Here is a 19,458-nt window from a genome sequence, read left to right as displayed (position 1 = left end):
ATAATACACAATACCACACAGGCTTTATTATCACCCAACACTGATTACACATATGTTCCTGCTTGCCCTGTGTATCAAAGCACACTGTCTGGGTATCACACAGTCATCTAATTCCCAAGTGGGTATTCAGCATCAATAAAATCATATTTAGTCTTATCAGGCCATCAAATCTAAAAATACCAGTAAAAAAACCCCAAACTTAGAACATCTCATCTCATGCTTGCAGCCAGGAAGTTCTCCCTATCATCCAGAGGACAGTACAGGCTTCTGTACATTATTGGCTATTTAAAAAGGCAAAAGGAGGTAACAAATCACTACAGTGCCATCTCACAGCCTCGGAAATAAACAGAACCAAACACATTATTTAGTTCCACTTGGGTTCACTAGACTGTTCAAAAATTTTAGAACTACTTGTTTTAAAACAATATATTAGAAAAAACTACCTGGTAATATGCACTATCACAGATGCTATGAGAAATGTCCCTCTGTGACTTCTGCTGGCATGTCAAAACCTCATCAAGCACAATCTTTTTTATCATTCTTGGCTTGCTATTCATTTCCCTCTTGTAAACCAGGATAATAACCATGAGATAAAATTCAGCTTTCCACTTCTCACTAAAACCTGGGGAAATACTGCACTTTTTAGGTCAAAGCTTTGTAGACTCTGTTGCTTGAACTGTCAGAAGTTCCAGGAACCAAGTACTGATTCGAGACAAATTTGCATACCTACAAATTAGGAAAATCTGAGTATAAAAAATTATTAGCTCTTTGACTTTGCAGGATTTTCAGGATCATAATAAGATTTACCTCACACAAAGGTTTCTCCTATCTGTCTTCCCTGGAATCAACTGAGTTCTCTCCAAAAGAATTTTAAAACAATCCACTTCAATCCAATGCTTTTATAAGGGCTTCTAACGTGCTCCTGTATTCCTTACACAAGATTCTAGAGTCTTACCAAGGCCATGTCACACAGAAATACATATGATCCAGCCACTGGAAATGTTCAATGCATCATCGCTTTAAAAATGTATATATACAGATTTTTTTACTTATTTCCAGCAGAACTGCAAAGAGATTGGAATGTGTTAATTTGCTAACTTCCATTCTCTTTGATGCTGTTTTAATAATTTTTTGTCCCCTCTGGGTACTAGTACAGTCATTTGCAATGAGGAAGGTGTGCTTAATTAACTGACTATAAAGATACTCCCTTATAATCAGCTGTAGTCATCTGCTAAGGTTCAGTAAGTGGAAGACTCAGGTTTTTACTTCTGAATGGCAAAAATAAAAATAATTTCAATTCAACGGAATCTGCTTTTTTACCTTTCATCAGCACACTTCCATGCTGAAGTAGGTCAGAGTGGCACTTGCCTCACTGATATTAAAAATCTTGACGTGTTCTCCCTACAATATACAAGTTTTCTTGCCCTATGTGAATCATGAAGACCATAGAGACAATAAATTACAAGTGCACTAAAGAAAGTGACATTCTTCTAGCATGAATTTTAATATGCTAATGAAGTTTCTGCATTAACTGTTCACAGTTGGGCATATTATCAAACCATTAAGTGACAAGAGTGACATGAAGTAGAGTGAAATGCTGATGCTATATTTAATGTCTGATAACTAAAAAGTCTAATTTAAATAATCAATTTTCAATGCCACATGTAAAAGACGACCTTAATTTGGCATAACATTATCCTGTCTGCTGCACACCTGCTTATTCACAGAATGAGGAATGAAAAATAGCACCTTCTCAACCACATTAAACAGCATCACTTCCTACTTAACATATCTGCTGAAATACACTTTTAATTCAACTTCTCAACAGCAGCATGATCAATTTTAGTGAGTAGGAGAGAGATTTCAAAAGCGTGACATTAGTTTCTATTTGCTTCCAGTAACAATAGATAAATTTAAAAGGACTACCACAGCAGGTTTTCACCTTAAAGTCAAAGACTGTTTTCTTCAAACCCCAGTGAAAATTCATCTGAAAATTCATCATAGGTGGATCTACTACCACAGTTTATTTGCATACTTCCTGTGCATCTACTTCTATGGCACTCAACCTCCTGGGTTGGACACCTCTAGTTACACAGGTGCTCGCACACCACAGCTTCCCCTACATCATGTAACATGTCTTTGTCACATAGGGATGCAGGACTGCCCATGCAATCCAACAAATGTCTCCCCACAGAAAAGGGGGAACACAAACCTCCTGCCCATGCCACAGATGTTGATACAATCACCCAATGGAAAGAAAACAGAAACGTGCTAGGGAGGCCTACATTGTTAACACACTAAGACCTAAAGCATTGTCTTTATCCTGTTTTTCAGATATTATGCTTTTCTAACAAGCAGGTGGGTTTGTATCTTACTATTAATAAATGTAGCTACTGCTTAGCAAGAGGCAGTGTGCAACACTCTGCTACTGCCAAAGTCCAAGCAGCTTCACTTAAGTGCAGTAAACCTCATATGGATACAACACAGGAGCTGCCTAACCCTTGCATGTTCTGAATGCTTCCCTACCCTCTGTGCTTCAGACCATCCTAAAGCTGTAACCAATTCAGTGATAAATATTGATGCTTACAGAAGACATCAGATGACAGCTACTCTATGGCTTCAACTCAGATTAATAATTTTCACATTAGTTATGAAATGCCAAAATTACTCATCTGACTAAAACAGATTAAATGTTAAAAACTGCAACCATTAGTTAAGGACAATGTTCACAATGCTACAGTGCAGCGAGGAATACATGAGTATCATAAATTACTAAATTCTAGAGATTTCAGATAATATCATTTTACTCTCAGTGTATTTCAACATTTTCAATCCAATGTTGTGGAGACCACCATTAAACCCCTGATTTAACAAATATAGTATTTTTATCATATCTGGGTTTTTTTAACTATAGAGTTGCTATAAAGTTGACTGACCTCTTCTTGAACATTTAGCACAGAAAAATGTTGCAGCATCCCATTATGTCTCACTAATTACTATCTAACACATTCCTTTTAAAATATCTTTCTAAAGCTTTTAGACAAACTAATTATATATTTTGCAGAAACATAAGCATATTTTTACACAGATTATTGGGATGCCCTAGGAAACTTAGCACCTAAATCCCAATCCGCATTTTGCCACATGCCCTGACTCAGCATTCCAGTGCTAAAACACACTTTAAAATATTCTGGTGGGGGTAGGGCTTAGTTACTTGAGATTTCACCTCAAAAATATCCATCCATTATGCCCAGAAGACTGATGTACCCTGCTTCCTAGGAGAAAGGAAGGCTCAAAATTGAAATGGGTAAGAGATGAAGTCTTGAAGGCTCCTGGGAGAAGGCTAAATATTCTTGTTGCCTGCATGCAAAGCTCAACAAGAGGGTCTGCCTATTTCTTCTTAACACTTTTTGGCCCTAGGAAGAGAAAAGGTGCCCAGGGAGAAGAAAAAAATCAGTGCAGCAATATCAGATAGAATAAGAACAAATTGGAATTTCCTTCCCCCTCTGGTCACAGCAGACTACAGGAGGCTTCCAAGTTGCCTGAAGTAAAAGATTTTGAGAGCAATTAAGAGACAGGGACAGTTTTTGTCTGGTTGAAAACTTGTTGTCATTCAGACTGGTGTTCCTGGATTAAGGAACAGCGGGTCAGATGCAAGTGTCTTTTCATATTGCCAAAAATGAGGGGGTTTTCTGTCAAATGCAATGCAAATTGATATTATCTCTAACACTGCAAGAAGAAGAAAAAAGGTACAGAGAAAAAATTCGGGATGCTTTTCTCAAAAGACTTCAGCTATCTCAAGGCAGCACCACTAATTAAGAAGCAAACAAGCTTTCATTAATAGATTTATTATTAAGGCAGGGATGCAAACAAGCAGCACAGGCATGACAGATGCAAGCCTTTGCTCCACTTATTCTGCCAGTAAGAGGAGTTACAGTAAACAAACTCAACTACAAAATAAATGCATCAAGGCATAAAGATGAATTTATATGCATTACTGGGAATGTAGTAATATGGAGTAAAAGACAAAGTTAAAATAAAAGTGATATTTCAAATATTAGAAGAAGCTAAAAACAGTTACATTTTCACAGGACATACTGAAATGCACAAATAAAGACATCTAAATTATGAATTTACAAAATCAAAGCCATTTATGGACAACTACAAACAAAGGCTCAGGAGAACCAAGAAGGTAAGGAAAAAGACTGGTGGAAATAGCCCTGTACCAGACAGAAAGGGACATAAATCAGAATGAAGATCATAACACAAAAATATCACTGGTAAAGTCAGCTAGTTGCTCTGACCCATTAGAGTTCGTGCTGTATGAAGCAATCCAGATGTTCCAATTGAGCATGACCTATCTCTAAAGGCTGCAACATCTGTAGGAAAGACAGCCAGGACTACAGATTTCAGTAGTCTGGGCCAGGAGGAACAGCACAGGGAGAGTCAAGAGCAAATCTTGTACCTCAGTTTGCAATAGCACATTTTGCAGCTTGGCAAGCATCACACAGTACAGATATAAATCAATTCCTATTTCCAGTCATGGACAGGGCTGCAGCAGTAGCTTCCAGCAGAAACATAATTATATGTGGGGCCATGTATTTAAGATTTATTGCTTGCCTTCAATTGAGGAAAAACTGAGAAAGACACCTTTTAAACCAGACAAGAGAAGATGAGGCCATGTGTACTACACAGGGAATTATTAACTGATTACCCTTTCCCTCAACATCTCTAACTATAACACTGTACACAGAATGTGAATACATAGTTATATATAAGTGCTAGACATGCAAGTTTGTTAGTTACCAAAGAGGTAAATAATTGTATATTTGGACTTAATGCAGTTTGCAAAATATATGGACTGAAACAACTGCTTTATGCCAATTTCCCTTCAAGCTGATGAAGATGTTTCAGGGACCTGACTGCAATTATGTCATCAGAATGACTGGTTTAACATTACCAGGGACAGGCATTTTTAAAACAACATCTCATCATCACACACAAATTCCTTGAAGCATTTAAAGCCTGATGTAATTTGTAAGACTTGTGCCTCCATGCACAAATTATAAAATCCTGGAATCATTATGTGTCAATAGAGACATAGCAATAAAAATGCTGAGCCTAATACTTGTTTTATTCACCTAAGCATACTGTCCCTGGACTTCTATAACTGCCAACTGAGACATTCTTCTTTATACTTATGCATACTTATAATATCCTGTTCAGTCCTTATTTAAAATAGTTAGGTGACAGCAAATAGCCTATTTAAAACCACAAAGAAAGGCAATGTCAAGCACAGTACCTGAGGGGACAACAATATGTGTGTCCATCAAACTAATTTATTTTTTTATTCTATTTATGAGTCTTCATTTAAAAGTAAGCCTAAGGGAACAAGCATTGTCTTTACCTTGCAAATACAGAGAAAATTCAGAAATATAATAAAGCTGAAGATATCCTACAGAAGGCAAGATGTAATTTGCATCTGCCTTCTTATAATATACTGTTTAACAGGAACTACTGTACATATTCTTTGGAAAAAGAAAAATGTGTGCTTATGTGGGTTTGTATTTATAATAACTGGCAACAAGCCAGAAAGGAATATCCATCAGTAGGCAATACTTTCCTCAAGAACAAAATTAAAAGGCAGGGGGTCTTTTGTCATGCTGGGAGAGCATCAATGGCTTAATCCCACAGGTTAGCCCCAGAGAGCCGAGACTAATTTATTGCTACTGGAATATAATTGCTCAACTGGAAGCTTTTAAAATGGATTTAGGGGTCACATAACCACTGATTCTGAACAAACAGTGTCCAAAAGTCTGACTAAAAGTGAAATTACGGGAGGACCTCTAGAAAGAAGGGGCTGGCAGGGAGAGAAGGCTAATTAACATAGCTCAGCTTAACCCTTAGAAACTGGCTGTGGATCCAAGCAGACAACTTTGTCCAGAAGCTAAAACCCAAACAAGGTGGTAAAGCCTCAGATCCCCAACCGCATGAGTCCACAAACTGAGTACAGCACAAGAAAGCATTAAAGTGAAATGGTTATGAAATAACCATCTTACTTCCTCTGAAACAAAAGAGCTGCACAAGATTTTTGTTTGGCATGCTGGTGAAGGTCTGGGAATTTTTAGCATATCTGACTGGGTTTCTGTCCTCTTAGCCAAAGAAATCACTCTCTTGGACTATTTTTAATTCAGCCTTGAGAGCAGGTATTGCACTGAAATCCCCAAGCTGGCTGATTCATTCATTAAAATGGTAGGACCTCAAATCATCATGCCAGGTTTTAGTAATTACTGCATGATTAGGACTAGCCTTTGTTACTGGCCTGGCAAGAGAGACTTCTAAATATATATAACTGATTTTCATCAGTATCATTTAAGAGGAAAAAAAGTTCATTGTTCAATGGGATTGCTCAAGTTTCATCTGTGGATTGAGGTTTCATCTGTCCCAGCTTCCAATTTTTTTTCTTTTCTGCGCCCCGCCACCCCCCACTTTTATCAATAATCCACTGGGAATTTTAAAAACTTGAACCAGCAGTACCTCAGGATTCTACACTTAGCTACTCAAATAAATATTTCTAATGTGTCTATAAGCTTCAAAGGTGTTTCTGAGCACTGACAAATGGCACAGATAGCCACAGAAAAACATGCAAAACCTGAAAGGGATATGCTGCTGCTGCAGTTCCCTCTGAGGCTCCTGTTTTAAAAGACAGGTATCTCAGGATTTAGAGGAATGATATACTAACAAGCTAAATGATCTGTTTATATCCATCCTCCTCAAAGAAAAGCTCACTGGGCCTGGTGTGATGAAATAAAAATGCAATAATTTGAATTATTATGTCTTTTTTAGCAGGGCTACAACAACTACTGCCTGTCATACCTTGAGGTACACGGCACTGCAGCCTTGGAGTAAGACTTACAAATCTGAAGCAGCACAAAGAATCTTAGTAGCCAGTCTTCATTTATCCCAAAACTCAGAAAAGTGAAGTTAAAGTATCCACAAGGTGAAATGAAAGACAACCTCCTGGTTTAACAAGCACATTTAACACCTGAAACTCTGCTTAGGAAACTGAGCAGGGAAGAAAGCTCAGAAGTTTCAGGAGTCGAAAAGCAGGTCCTACCTCACCCCCTTTAGTGCCACACTCATGGTCTGTGAGTGTGTTGGTTTGTTTTGGGGTTATTTTTTTCCCAAATATATGTAGTAAGGAGGAATTTACCTTTTTTTTTTTTTTTTTTAGATGGCAGTAATTCTTATTGAAATTCATATGTTGTAGATGCCACTTTTCATTCAAAGAACACAGAAAATTAATGAGGCTACATGATGTGCAACAATGATCAGCCATTGCAGAAGAAAAAACACTTCCTCTTTTAAAATAATTTTCTTTTTTTTTAAACCAAACAGGCTTTGTGGCCTTTCCAGAAAAGAGGGAGAATTTTCATGAACTTGTAACTGTCAGTAAGTTACATCCTGGAATAAAGTTCCCAGTATGACAAGTGAAGACTTAAACGCTTCCAAGGTAGAACAACAATGGGACCAATGTCCAAGATGTGCAAGACAATTGTAACAAATATTCTCTGAGTGATCTATACACACACAACACATTCTGCATGGCTGGTTGGCTTCCATTTCATGCTAAAATCATTTGGTTGGCTTCCCAAACAGTAACTGGATCGAATCTGTACTCTTCTATCTTTCCATTAATTCCTGCTAATAAACTCTCTTTCCTGTGTGATGACTCTCAGTATCTACCTTAGAAGGAAAAAAATTTCCAAAGTGAGATCAGCTATGAAAATGCTTATCTCATCCAAGAAAGTGTGCAAAAAGATTAAGAAAGATTTCATATGTTCATATAAAAAGCAGTACATTCGGCTAATACAATGAATTACAGTTCCCTCAAACCTGATGCACTAACTTACCTAACTGAAGATCCAGCACTGACAGCCTAAAGCATGTTTACCCTGGGGTTTTAGGGGAGTACTGTCTTAAGAGCAAATGTTTAAATGGAGGGGAGGGATTACCAACACTGTTAACAGTATTCACAGCATTCAAATATTTTGGCTCTGAGTCAATTTCACAAACCTCAGAAATTCTATTACAGCAATGGTCCAATACTTCAATTTGTAATTATTTTCAAAGAAAACAAATATTTAAGAATACAGCTAATATGCCAGGCATTTTCCCTTTAGCTAGCAATCAGTTTCTATGAAACAGCTGACATGGCTTTTTTTGCAAAGTTACTGCTACTGCATTTGCCTTGAATGTGTGCTCTTTTTGACTCTTACCTTCACATTCTCTGGATGAAGCCCTCCAGGGTGTTTGTCCATGTACTGACATAAATCAGTGTGCTAAAAGAAAGCCAGATGGAGAAAACTATATTAATATCCATATGACTGCAGCAATAAATACCCTTCTACTTAGGAGTGGACATAAAGTGAAAATAAGATTTTTTTTTTCAGCCACACATGTACAAACACACATTTTTACCTTTACACTCATTTCACTTAACAGCCTTGATAACTGATATGAATATTCAACAAATGCAAATTAATATTTTTTTTCTAACACTCTGCATTTGGTAGATTAATTACCTGAATTTTAATACCATTCTAAAACTTGTAAGGACAGTATCACCATCAACACCACAAAGATAATATCTAGACAGAAGAGGATGAACCTAAAGGGAGAATCTCACATTCAACCCCCCCTGTTCACATTATAACGCTGCCCTTTAAATATAATTTTACAGTGATTCTAGATTAAGATGGGTTAAAGGCTTAGAAAATAAAGCTGAAAGGCATTGCATATCAGAGTACTGAATGGTATTTTCCCCCTCAAAAAGAAGCACATATTATGGACATGTACAGCCATTAAATACAGATACTTTAGAAAAGAACATCATGGAAAATTGAAACCTAAGTTTTCACTTCATAGTTACGTATATTTCCTGTAAAAATAGCATGAAACTTTATCAGAAAATAAAAAGGGCTTGCAATGCATAGATTAATGTTATTTTTAATGAATAAATATTTATAGCTTTTACTATGGAAACACTTTTCTCTGAATTCTTCTCTTAATTTCTACACTTTAGCAGCATGGTTTCAGACAAATGGCATGTTGCTTCTCTAATTGTTGTGCTTGCACAACTCAGCTTCTGAAATTATGTTCAGAATAAAAAAAGCAAAAATATGCACTTGATTAACCAGCAAATACTCAGAGACAGACTCTGCCTTCCACATCTGTTTTCTGAACACATCTGGTAAAAATCATCCAACATTCCTTGAACAGCTACTTGGCAATACCTGCCTCACATACACAAGAGCCCATATAAATGCAGGCAGTTTTCAAAGTGAGAGTTTTGGACAAAAGTTGCCTTCCACACAGCAGAATGGTGTCTCTGTGCACCATTTGCCAAACCAGGAGGCATTCTTTAGCTTTCTTTTGCAGACTTATGCAGATACATAGAAGAGTTCACACCCAAGACACAAAATTTGTTCCAGCCACAACTGTCCTACATAATTGCTTCTGAAATGACAAACTACAAAAACACATTGTGCATGTGGAACTAACATTGCAAAGACATGAAGATGCACAGGATGATTAGTTGTGCTAGTGCAGAGCCTATTTTCACTAATTCTTTCATGTCTTCAAGAGAGCAAGAGCCCTGACTACAGGAAATTGCTTGAATCCGAAAATGAACAGCAGGCTCAAACAGGCAAACCATGCTGCATACAACAGAGCAGAGATTATTCCAAAATGCAAGATACAGACAGCAATTCCTCAATTTATAGTTCACAAATTAGTGAATGCATTTACAAAGAAACTATTCAGATTTATTAAAAATATTCTACCAGTGAATTGTTAGCATCATATAAGTGAATTTTCCATAAGGATTCTTAAGTTTAAAGACTCGTTCCTCATTTCTGCAAAATCTTTAGCCTTAAGGTACATTCTCTCATTCTCCTCTTCCATTCTCTACTTCATTCATAGTATTTGGCACTATTTTGTCTTCTGTGTTTTGACTGACTGTGGTGGTAATGAAGCTTTCTGGGACTGAATCAATAAACCAACCCATGCCACAAATGGACCAGCCACCCCTCAGCCACACATCACCACATTACACATTTTTGTCTTGTTCACTGTGAGAACACCAAGAAAACATACTTAAAGTCACCAGCTAACCTTGTCATTTGTTTTAATAAACTAACAGGTTCTGAGTACTAATCCCAGCACAAGAATGTGCCTTAATATCAGCTGAAACACAATTACTACAGGTGATGGCAGGTGTCAAATAAGAAATTTGTGGGAATCCACTCGTTTTAATGGTTATCTGTTATTCATGAGACATGCTAGTCTTTGAATAGTGCTAGCCCCTGCAGTGCTCAAGAGATGATTAAAGAAAAGCCTGAAATATCACTTTAGAAAGCCCATTAGGGTGGCCAGGGAAGCACTGTCCCATCCTCAGACACAGCCATCGTGGTCCCTGAGCTCAGCACGCTCCCTTGCATGGGCTGGCTCAAGGAATTATCATTTGCCCCCCGTTCAGTCTTTCAGCCTTTGTGAACAACAGATAACCTGGTAGGTGGGAGGTTCACCTTCACCTTCTGTTGATTTCTAGGATTTGCAACCAGTCAGCTGATAGAAACCAGATCAGAGGAAGACAAACCCAGTGTACCTTCTGAAGGTCCCCTTCCTGAAGCCCCACCACTCCAGTCACACTAACTGCACATTTTTATTCACCAGAAGCTTTTCATTTTATTCAGAGTCACAATTCTAGGCATAGCAATAAGTCATATTTTTTATTTCCAATATACTTGTAACAAATGGTGAGGATAACCTCATTTTGTTATGCTTATATTTCAGTTACTATTTGGATGCATTTTCTCCATACAGAAACATCAGTGATGATCATGTTTGTGTTATCCATCATTAACTTATTCTTCCTACCCCAAGGATGAAGACAACTGGGATCCTGATACAACCTTCTGCCATCAGTTTAACCACCAAAACCTACAGAAACTCATTGAACACGTCTACCTGAAAGTCAGTGTCAGCAGCAATTCCCTCAGAATCCTGGAAACCTTACAGAGTCAATTGTGCTGCAGTCTTTCGGCATTTATTTTTTTCCCTACACACACTCTACAGGAATCTGTAGCAAACCTTCATTCAGATGGGGAAGAGAAATTGAATGTATTTTCTGTTCAAATCTTTCTACAATTTGGTTTCATAAAACTTAGAGTCTTTCTCATAAATTCAACTAAACATTATGGTAAGAATTCTGGAAACAACTTATAATGTTAGAGTACATAGCTCCCCACTTTAAAAAAAAAAGAAGGTGGCAGCAAAGCAAAGGCAGCATCAGCTGCTCCTCTTTCCCAAGGTAGGGACTGAATGCACATTGAATTAAACATTAGTACAGCTAGGAAAACTGACAGTGCTGCAGAGACAGCTCTTTCTAAACCTGTTTTCCCTTTTGGCAGCCAAAGTGTCTGCTCCAGTGCTTGTGTGCACAACTGACATTGAAGTAGACAATGTGAATACAAGTTTCAGGAAAGCATTAGAAAAGAAAACAAGAGAGCAAGCTGGACGAAAGCATTTTTTAATGGTATTCCATGAAATTTGTACTATATAGAGTCTTTTTCTTCATGCCGTATTTGAAGGTGGAAAACAATGTGCTTTCCCAAGTGGAAGAGTGGCTGCCAATACAGCCTGCCATACTCTGACACTGGAGTCATTGCTGCAGTCACCAACCTGATCTAATAAAATAGATACGCTAAAGGAAAATTCAAGATACATTACATATTGGCAATAACATAAAACTATAGTGAAACAAAGAGAAGAAACAGAACAACCAATACACCTTTTACAATCCATTCTGCACTGTCTCAGAAGGTCAGGCCATCTCACAGGGCAGCAGCTACTGGGAATGGAGTACAGAGACTTCCAAGTAATTGAACACAGTCTGATCCCAAGTGGACCTGGCTAGACCAATTCTGCTTCATGCTAGTTTTTAACAGCTCTATCAGCCATACTGTCAACCCCCAACACACACAAATCACCACAGTAATACCATGCTGACAGAACATTTGATATTTTACTTTAAGTTCAAAATCCCATTAGTTCCTGCTCTTTACACTCCACCAACTTACCCACACCTGTATGTACAAGATATTGAATAATATTCAGTTATCACTCCTCTGCTCAAAACACCTACACAAAAAACAATAAGCATAGATAAATCAAGTTTCTATAAAGAACTCAAAAGCTAGGAAAGTCCAGAATTAATGGGGTTTATCCTACCTTTTAATTGTTTCTCCATTAAATGTATATTATGATAACTCCTAAAAGGTCATATTTTTTTTCCTTCCCAGGATTAGACATACTCACTGAACAGAATAGGAAATACCTGATTGAAAAATAGCTGTGCTGTTTTACAGTTAGGGGGTTTTCTTTCTATTCTCAATCAGCTTGCAGAGTCTGTTTTTTTACTACTTTGAAGACAGAAATAATCTCACAGGTTTTCCTACCCTGCTTATAGCTATGCTATTGACATGCTTTACAAACATAAAATCATTTCATAGCAGTGCAGGAGACAGAAGGCCTTAGTTCCTTTTGTCAGATAGGGACTTCAAGCAAAGACAAAAACCCTAAGAATCACTGATCTGGATGATTCTGTTCAAAGAACTTTGGGTTTGACTTTTCAGAGCATTTGGCACTGTTTTGTTTTGACTGACTATGATGGTAATGAAAGATATTCTAGTCTTTATCCTTTGCCCCCACACACACCCTTACTTTTTTCTGTCTCTGATGGGCAATGTGGTTTGTCCTAAGCTAAGAACACCTGGTGGATATTGCAGAGGGAACTGTCTGGATGCTCTCATTCCAGAGATGGGGAAGCTGACATGTTGCTATTGGCTTTGATGCACACTGGCCTGAAAAAGAATATAAAATGCATATTAACAATAAACCTAAGCATAATCATTCCACCTAATCATTGTGTCCTTCTCATGCCTGGCTGAGAGCCTCATCTCAAATATTCTGCAACACTGACTTCAGTTACAGCTGTAAATGTGTAATGCTTTTGCAAAGGAGACTGAGAATCTCATGCTGAATAGCAGAAATCTGTAATGACAGCAATTTCAGCTGGTGATAACAATTCCCAATACAGCAGGGGTGGAACCCAGTTCTCTATAGCAGTATTACCCAACTTGTCTTGAAATGATACCTTGAATAAGGCAGGAACCTCAGAAGATTTCCTGGTTCCCACATTCACAAAAAATGAGAGAAATTCAACAACAACCACATGCCTTCACCACATAATCCTTTGTAGAGCTGCACAACAGGCACTTCACTTCCACAAGGGTGGAAAAAGGAGACTGTCCAGGCCATCTTTATCTTGGTGTCCTCCAATTAAAGGAGGACACCAAGATAAAGCTTCACTTTCCCACTTCAGTAACAAAACAATGTTTTCTGCAAAGCCTGTTATGCTTTAAGTGAACAACTTGATCTCTCCTCCCACTTCTGGCTTCCCCAGAAACAATTTCACTTCATCAGAAATGAATAGCTGAAGTGAGAGACTAAAGTCTTTGAGAAGAGAGGAGGAATCTTCAACAACATAGTACAATTTATGATTTTTTTAAAAGTAAAATGATTTTATTTTAAGTACAATTTATGATTTTTCTGAAGCTTATCACTTGACTAAATTTGGGACAATTTTCAAAATAATAGTCCAATGCTACCCATAGCACAACAGCTCCCCATTCCCTAAATTCCAGAAACATACTGTACAGCTTGAACATTTAAAATAAGGGTCCTCCAGACAGAGCTTCAAGGTAGCTTGGCCATTTTTTCTGAAAATAAAAAGTAAATATATGTAATCTGAGACAGGCTTTGGCATTTTTGCCTTCAAATAATTGTATTCCACTTCCTGTGCCAGAAGATCACTACTCCAGGGTGGCACCTTCACTTCAGGGTTGTGGCACACACAGCTACACCTCCTTGAGAAGGCCCTGCCCAGCATTTTGTTACCTTCTCTCAGCACATTAAAGCACAAACCCTTTCCTCAGTGCACATCTCAAGTAACAAGGCCTCCATTAAGAGACCCCTGACCCTTCCTGGGGTAGATGGAATAATTTCTAGATACAGCAGAGACTGCACAGTGCTTCCTAGGATAGGGGATAAAAAACCCATGCTCAGCAATGCTGGTGCACCTACTCTTGTTTCCAAACTAAATATAGAAGCACATCAGCCAATGCACATTTTTGACCCAAACTGCAAATATTTTTGACCCTGTGATAGAAGTATCACAACACCTACAGGTACCTGAACATGACAGAGAGATTTAGTTACTTTTCCAACATAACTGCTCATAGTCTAAAAAATATCAAAGTCGTACAAGAATTTTAAAAAGGAAAAAAAAGTGCACACTTGCTCAGACTCTCTCTGTAATATTTCACTCATTTTCTCCCCATGCCATCAATTACCCTGACAACTCCATGAAAATTATCATTTACTTATGGAATATTGTCTTCCAGAGTCACATGAAGAAATTAATCAGTGTTTTGATTTCGACTTGGGACAGTGTACAATTGTATGAAGGTCATTTTTATTCAGCAAGACTCTGGTTTATAAGTAGACACATGTGGGTTTATGTTTGTGAGCGTACTGGGTATAAGCATCTGCTGAAGGGAAAAGAATTCTGGCTGATGTTTATACAGCTGAAGCAAGGTTTATATACATTACATCCTAGGTCTGGAATAGAGAGAGTATGCAAAAAAAGACAAATGTTGATGATTCTTCCCTTCTCCTCTTGAAGGAATTCTAATTATGAATAGATGAGTAAACCACAAACTAGAAATGTCCTCAGATATGCTCTCTGCTTCACTTTGACATCAACTGTTTTGCTCAGCTATTCCTGCTCAGAAATCAAGCTCTGCTACCAAACACAAATGTGTTCAGACAAAGGCTGAGATGTTTCCTTTCAAAGGCCTGGCTGGTGACATGAAATGATTTCTACTTTGCCCACCCTTCTCCATAATAATAGCGTGACTGTCATTCTCTGCTAATTAAATTAGTCGCTTCTACTTCCCATGCTATACATTCTCTTTTCCTCCTCTTCCTCAGTCATGATGAATCTCCATGTGACTTAGGCATCCCATAATTCTGCCTAATTGGTTTCAGCTGTCATTTTTGAAGCTGAAATGCACGGAGAGCCCGGGGCTTGTGAATGGAACAGGAAGCACTTCCAGCTTCATTCCCATCATGTAAAACCCGCACTGTGTAAGAAGGCTCCCATTAAAACAAAACCGGGAGGATTTGGCTGCCGGCGATGCCGTCGTGCAGCAGACAGATTGTGCTGCTCCACTGAGGCAGCCAGGCTGTTGTGAGCCATTCCTCTCTGTTCAAAGGACAGCACACATTATTTATGCCCTAGCAGCTTTCCTGACTAAAATACTTCCCCTTTTGTCATCAACAAATTCTTAAACCGATAATAGAATTTACCAATAAAAGGATGGGCACCAGGAATATTTAAAGTGACAGGAGAACAAAAAAGCTAATTCCTTTTAAATGGCATGTATCCTCCAACCTAAGCACTCTGCAGATTACTGTGCTACAGTTTAAACTTATTTCATGTTATTGATATCTTCAAAAGTGTCATAGTCTTTTATTTTCTTGTATTTTTGTGGCTTTCTATAATTCAATCTTTTCCCTCTAGGAGATGACACAGTGTTACCCATGCTAAGAAAAAACACCCAACAAGGGTATTTTTCTGGGTGATACCTAAGCAACGTCCAGCAAAACAGCAGCAGGCAGCAGCACCAGCTGGGCTGAGCAGCAGGGGAAAGATCTATATTAGGGAATCCAGGAAGAAAAAACTGCCCCACAAGACACTCATAATGAAAACAATTCCGCTAACAGATGTTTTTAGTGCCTTGGATTTCTCTCACACTGTCAACAAAGATAAGCATACTTCAAAATACATGAACAATACTATATAGAGAAGGAGACTAGGTGGTGGGGGAGTACACAATACAGATAGAAACATATCTGAAAATCCCTGAGAGAAAAAGGGATACACAGTTGTCTGATTTTTGGCTGTTGCTAGAAAAGATAAATTTATTTATGGATACAAAGCCCCTGTTCATTTCACAGAGAATAATCTGGTTCCTTACAGACAAGTGAAACACACACCACTAAGGAAAGAATTGCTGAATGAACTAAAAGCTCTTCAACAAAATTAAGTTTTCTAAAGATGCCAGTTTATCCTCCTCCTTATTCTCTGTCCACCTTAATAATTCTACCATCTTTGTGTTCTTAGTAAATCAGGTTAAGGAGACAAAACCCACTTAATTTAGTGAGATTAATCTGAACAAAAGAATGAAAAATAAGTAGGAAATCCTGTTTAGTGTCATCAAAACCTAGCACCAAATCATCAGCTTGTGCAAACTGTGATGGACTTAGAGACCTCAAAATGAACAGAGTTGGGACAATTTTTGCAAGCTGTAACACATCTGCCCACAAGGATGGGCATGTGCACTTTTTCTCTAATTTGCTACGTCACTGAGGTTCCACAACACTGCTCACGATATACACATATAACAAACAAACAAAAATAAATATAATCAAAATCTGAAGATACAAGAAAGTTTCTTGTTAGAGCATGGAAGATACCCGTGGGCTCATGGTGAGAGTACTTGCTCCAGGACCATGTAAGCAGAACACATACATGGGAGGGAGGCTGACAATCCACAGACAGCCACACTAGTCAAGTATCCACATTAATACTGGCATGGCACTGGCCATGGATAATTCCATTGTATCCAGACAGGCTCAGCTGGCACAAGAGCCCTTCTATGGTGGTGTGTGCTGGGCAACAAAACAAACACCATCTTCAGGGCAGGAAAGGACCAGTGCAAAGCCTTCCTTTAAAAACTTCCACATCCTACACAGACTTCTCTTCACACTGGCTGAGTAATTTTTTTTTCTGTCATGTATCCTAATCCTAATTGTCCATGCATGATTGTAAGATTAATAAAAATTATATAGGGAAAAACTCTGTTCAGACTGCAAGGCACAAAAAAGAAAGATGATGCTTCCACAGATAAGATCCTCTTTATTCAAACTAGTAAAACAGAAAGAATTTATAGGGCTTTTTAACTTCCAAGAGCTGGCTGTTTAATACTCAAGCTTGGTTCTTGGTTCCTCCTGTTTGCTATTTCTTAATTAAAACTATAAGCATAAAAAATATTTGCAATTATTGATTTATTCATTCTGACTTCAGGATTTTTACTACTTTTATTCTGCCCAAACTGCTCACCCAAATTTCTGGTTTTTATCAATATGACTAAATTAGTACAAAGCTACATACTTCATCAGGAAGAAAAAATCTATTTTTAAGACTTAGAATTATGGTAATCATCACTCTCCAAACAGTAAGCTCTGAACTGGTGGCTTGTTTGTTTATTTATTCAGTGCAGATTGAAAAAACAAGAGCTTCACATTTTAAGAGGAATTAAGAGTTACATATTAAATAGAGCATGAGGAAAAAAATTTTAATTAGGCTGGACAGTCTCTAGTGCAATCTGAGATATTGTCAGGTGTCACCTCAGAGGGAACTAGGCAATGCTAGTTTATGACAGAAATAAAAAGATAAGGAATATGTGGGATGCCACCAGAACTACTGATGATAGAGCTGTGTATAAATCTATAACATAGAAATAATTAATTACTAAAAAAAACCAATGTGCACTAACAAACAAAAAGCACACAACTAGAAGAATTTATTTTTAAAACTTTGTTTAAAGTAGTAAAATAAACTGATATATTTTTTCTTCAGTTCCTGACACAGGAAAGCAGCAGCATTTTAACTTCACTGAAAGACTAAAAGTATTCATATTTTGCTGATAAAAGTTATGATGCAGAAAGATACATATAGAAAGGACTTTAAAAAAAAATCTTACCTCTATCTGTTATCAATGACAGAACTCTGTTGCTTATTTGCCTAAATTGTTCTTTAAAAACAGACAGTATTAGACAAACCATCACCCCACAGTAGCTTCTGAAGTGCTTTACTATTGTTAGCATGAAAGATTAAACTCAAGGAATGCCCCTTTCTCTTCCTTACTGTAATTTCAGATTTTCTTTTTCATCCTCTTAACCATTCACATAGAAATAGGTCACTGACTTTCTCTATGATATATTTAAAGGTTGTAAATGTCTCATCCTTTTTTTATCCCCAACTCTTAAGAGCCCTACTTACTTTGACTTTTTCTTTTCGATGTTTACTCACCCTTGTCTTTTTCCCCCTCAGGTCTCCAGCTGATTCATGTCTCTGTTGTGTTTACAAATTTACCCTTTAGGATGGTGGCCTTACCTATACCAAGCAGAGTGCTATCACTGGCATGTCTCCTATGCACATGTATCTTGCTACATGTATGTGTTTTTCAGGGACTGCAATGACACTTGCACTTTTATCTGTAATTTAGGAAAAAACTAATTGGGATCTGTCAGAAAGTAGAATATCTCATGGGATTTCCAGTATTCCATCTGCCAGCTCAACTCTTGATGTTTCTTATGCTCTGATTTTGCTGTGTGTAGTGTTTTGTTGGTTTTTTTTTAATATTATATTGAATGCAAGTGTTAATACTTAATAAAAAGAAGAAAAAATAATATATGCTAATTATTGAATGGTGCACAGCACACCACAAATCTAACCAATATTTACCAACTGTTAGTAAATTGTACAAAAATTGGTCATTCAGATACACATATTCATTCCAGCTTGTTGGACTGTAAATTTCAATTAATTGTATTCATACACCTATTCATCAGCATGTGCCCTCCATATGAAGTCTAGACAACATGCTGCAATCCAGCAAAGACAGGATCACAGAATCACAGAACAGGCTGAGTTGGAAGAAACCCACAAGGACCATCAAGTCCAACTCCTGGCCCTGCACAGCACCACCCCCAAGAGTTACACCATGTGATCAGGAATATTGCATGAATAATATCTGCCCTTAATAGACATGTGCAAACTTTTTAGCCTAGCAGGAGTTTTTTAATTTAAATTTAAATAAATTTTTCATTCCTTCTTTCCTACTAATTCCCATGTCTGGCAGAATCTTTACCTCTCAGCAAAGCACTAAACACTTCCCTTCAGAAATCCCACCTCAATCCCTCCCTCTCTCCTGAAGCCTGTTTTGTTTGCATTTCCAGCCTATACTTGGACATCAGCAGCACCTGTCTCTGATCTGCTCATTAAAACTTGAAAAACAAGGCTTTTCCCAAGAGCAATATTCCCTTACTGCCTCTTCTCAATAGTACAGCATTTCCTTTCTCTCTGTTTACTCTCAGCCTTGATATGTCATCTTTTTGACTGCAATTTAAGCAATGCAACTTGTGGCAAGCCTGGGGCGTGAGGCAAGGTTAAACTACAAGGGAGCAGCTTCTTCTCTGGTCAAG

The 19,458-nt window shown here is 37.7% G+C and overlaps 1 protein-coding gene across 4 annotated transcripts in view; it reads right to left on the bottom strand.

The window, feature by feature from the left end:
* The window catches only part of CDK14 (cyclin dependent kinase 14), a 342,320-nt gene that overhangs the window by 188,145 nt on the left and 134,717 nt on the right, over positions 1-19,458 (bottom strand). For all 4 annotated transcript variants that reach the window (XM_050971254.1, XM_050971253.1, XM_050971252.1 and 1 more), the window contains one exon: positions 8,280-8,342. In XM_050971254.1, the coding sequence (XP_050827211.1) occupies positions 8,280-8,342 (63 nt within the window). The remainder of the gene's footprint in view (positions 1-8,279; positions 8,343-19,458) is intronic.

The sequence above is a fragment of the Serinus canaria genome, chromosome 2 (assembly GCF_022539315.1).
Source record: "Serinus canaria isolate serCan28SL12 chromosome 2, serCan2020, whole genome shotgun sequence".
Lineage (NCBI taxonomy): Eukaryota > Metazoa > Chordata > Aves > Passeriformes > Fringillidae > Serinus > Serinus canaria.
Note: the sequence above shows the minus strand (reverse complement) of the source record. Positions and strands in the feature narration are given on the sequence as shown.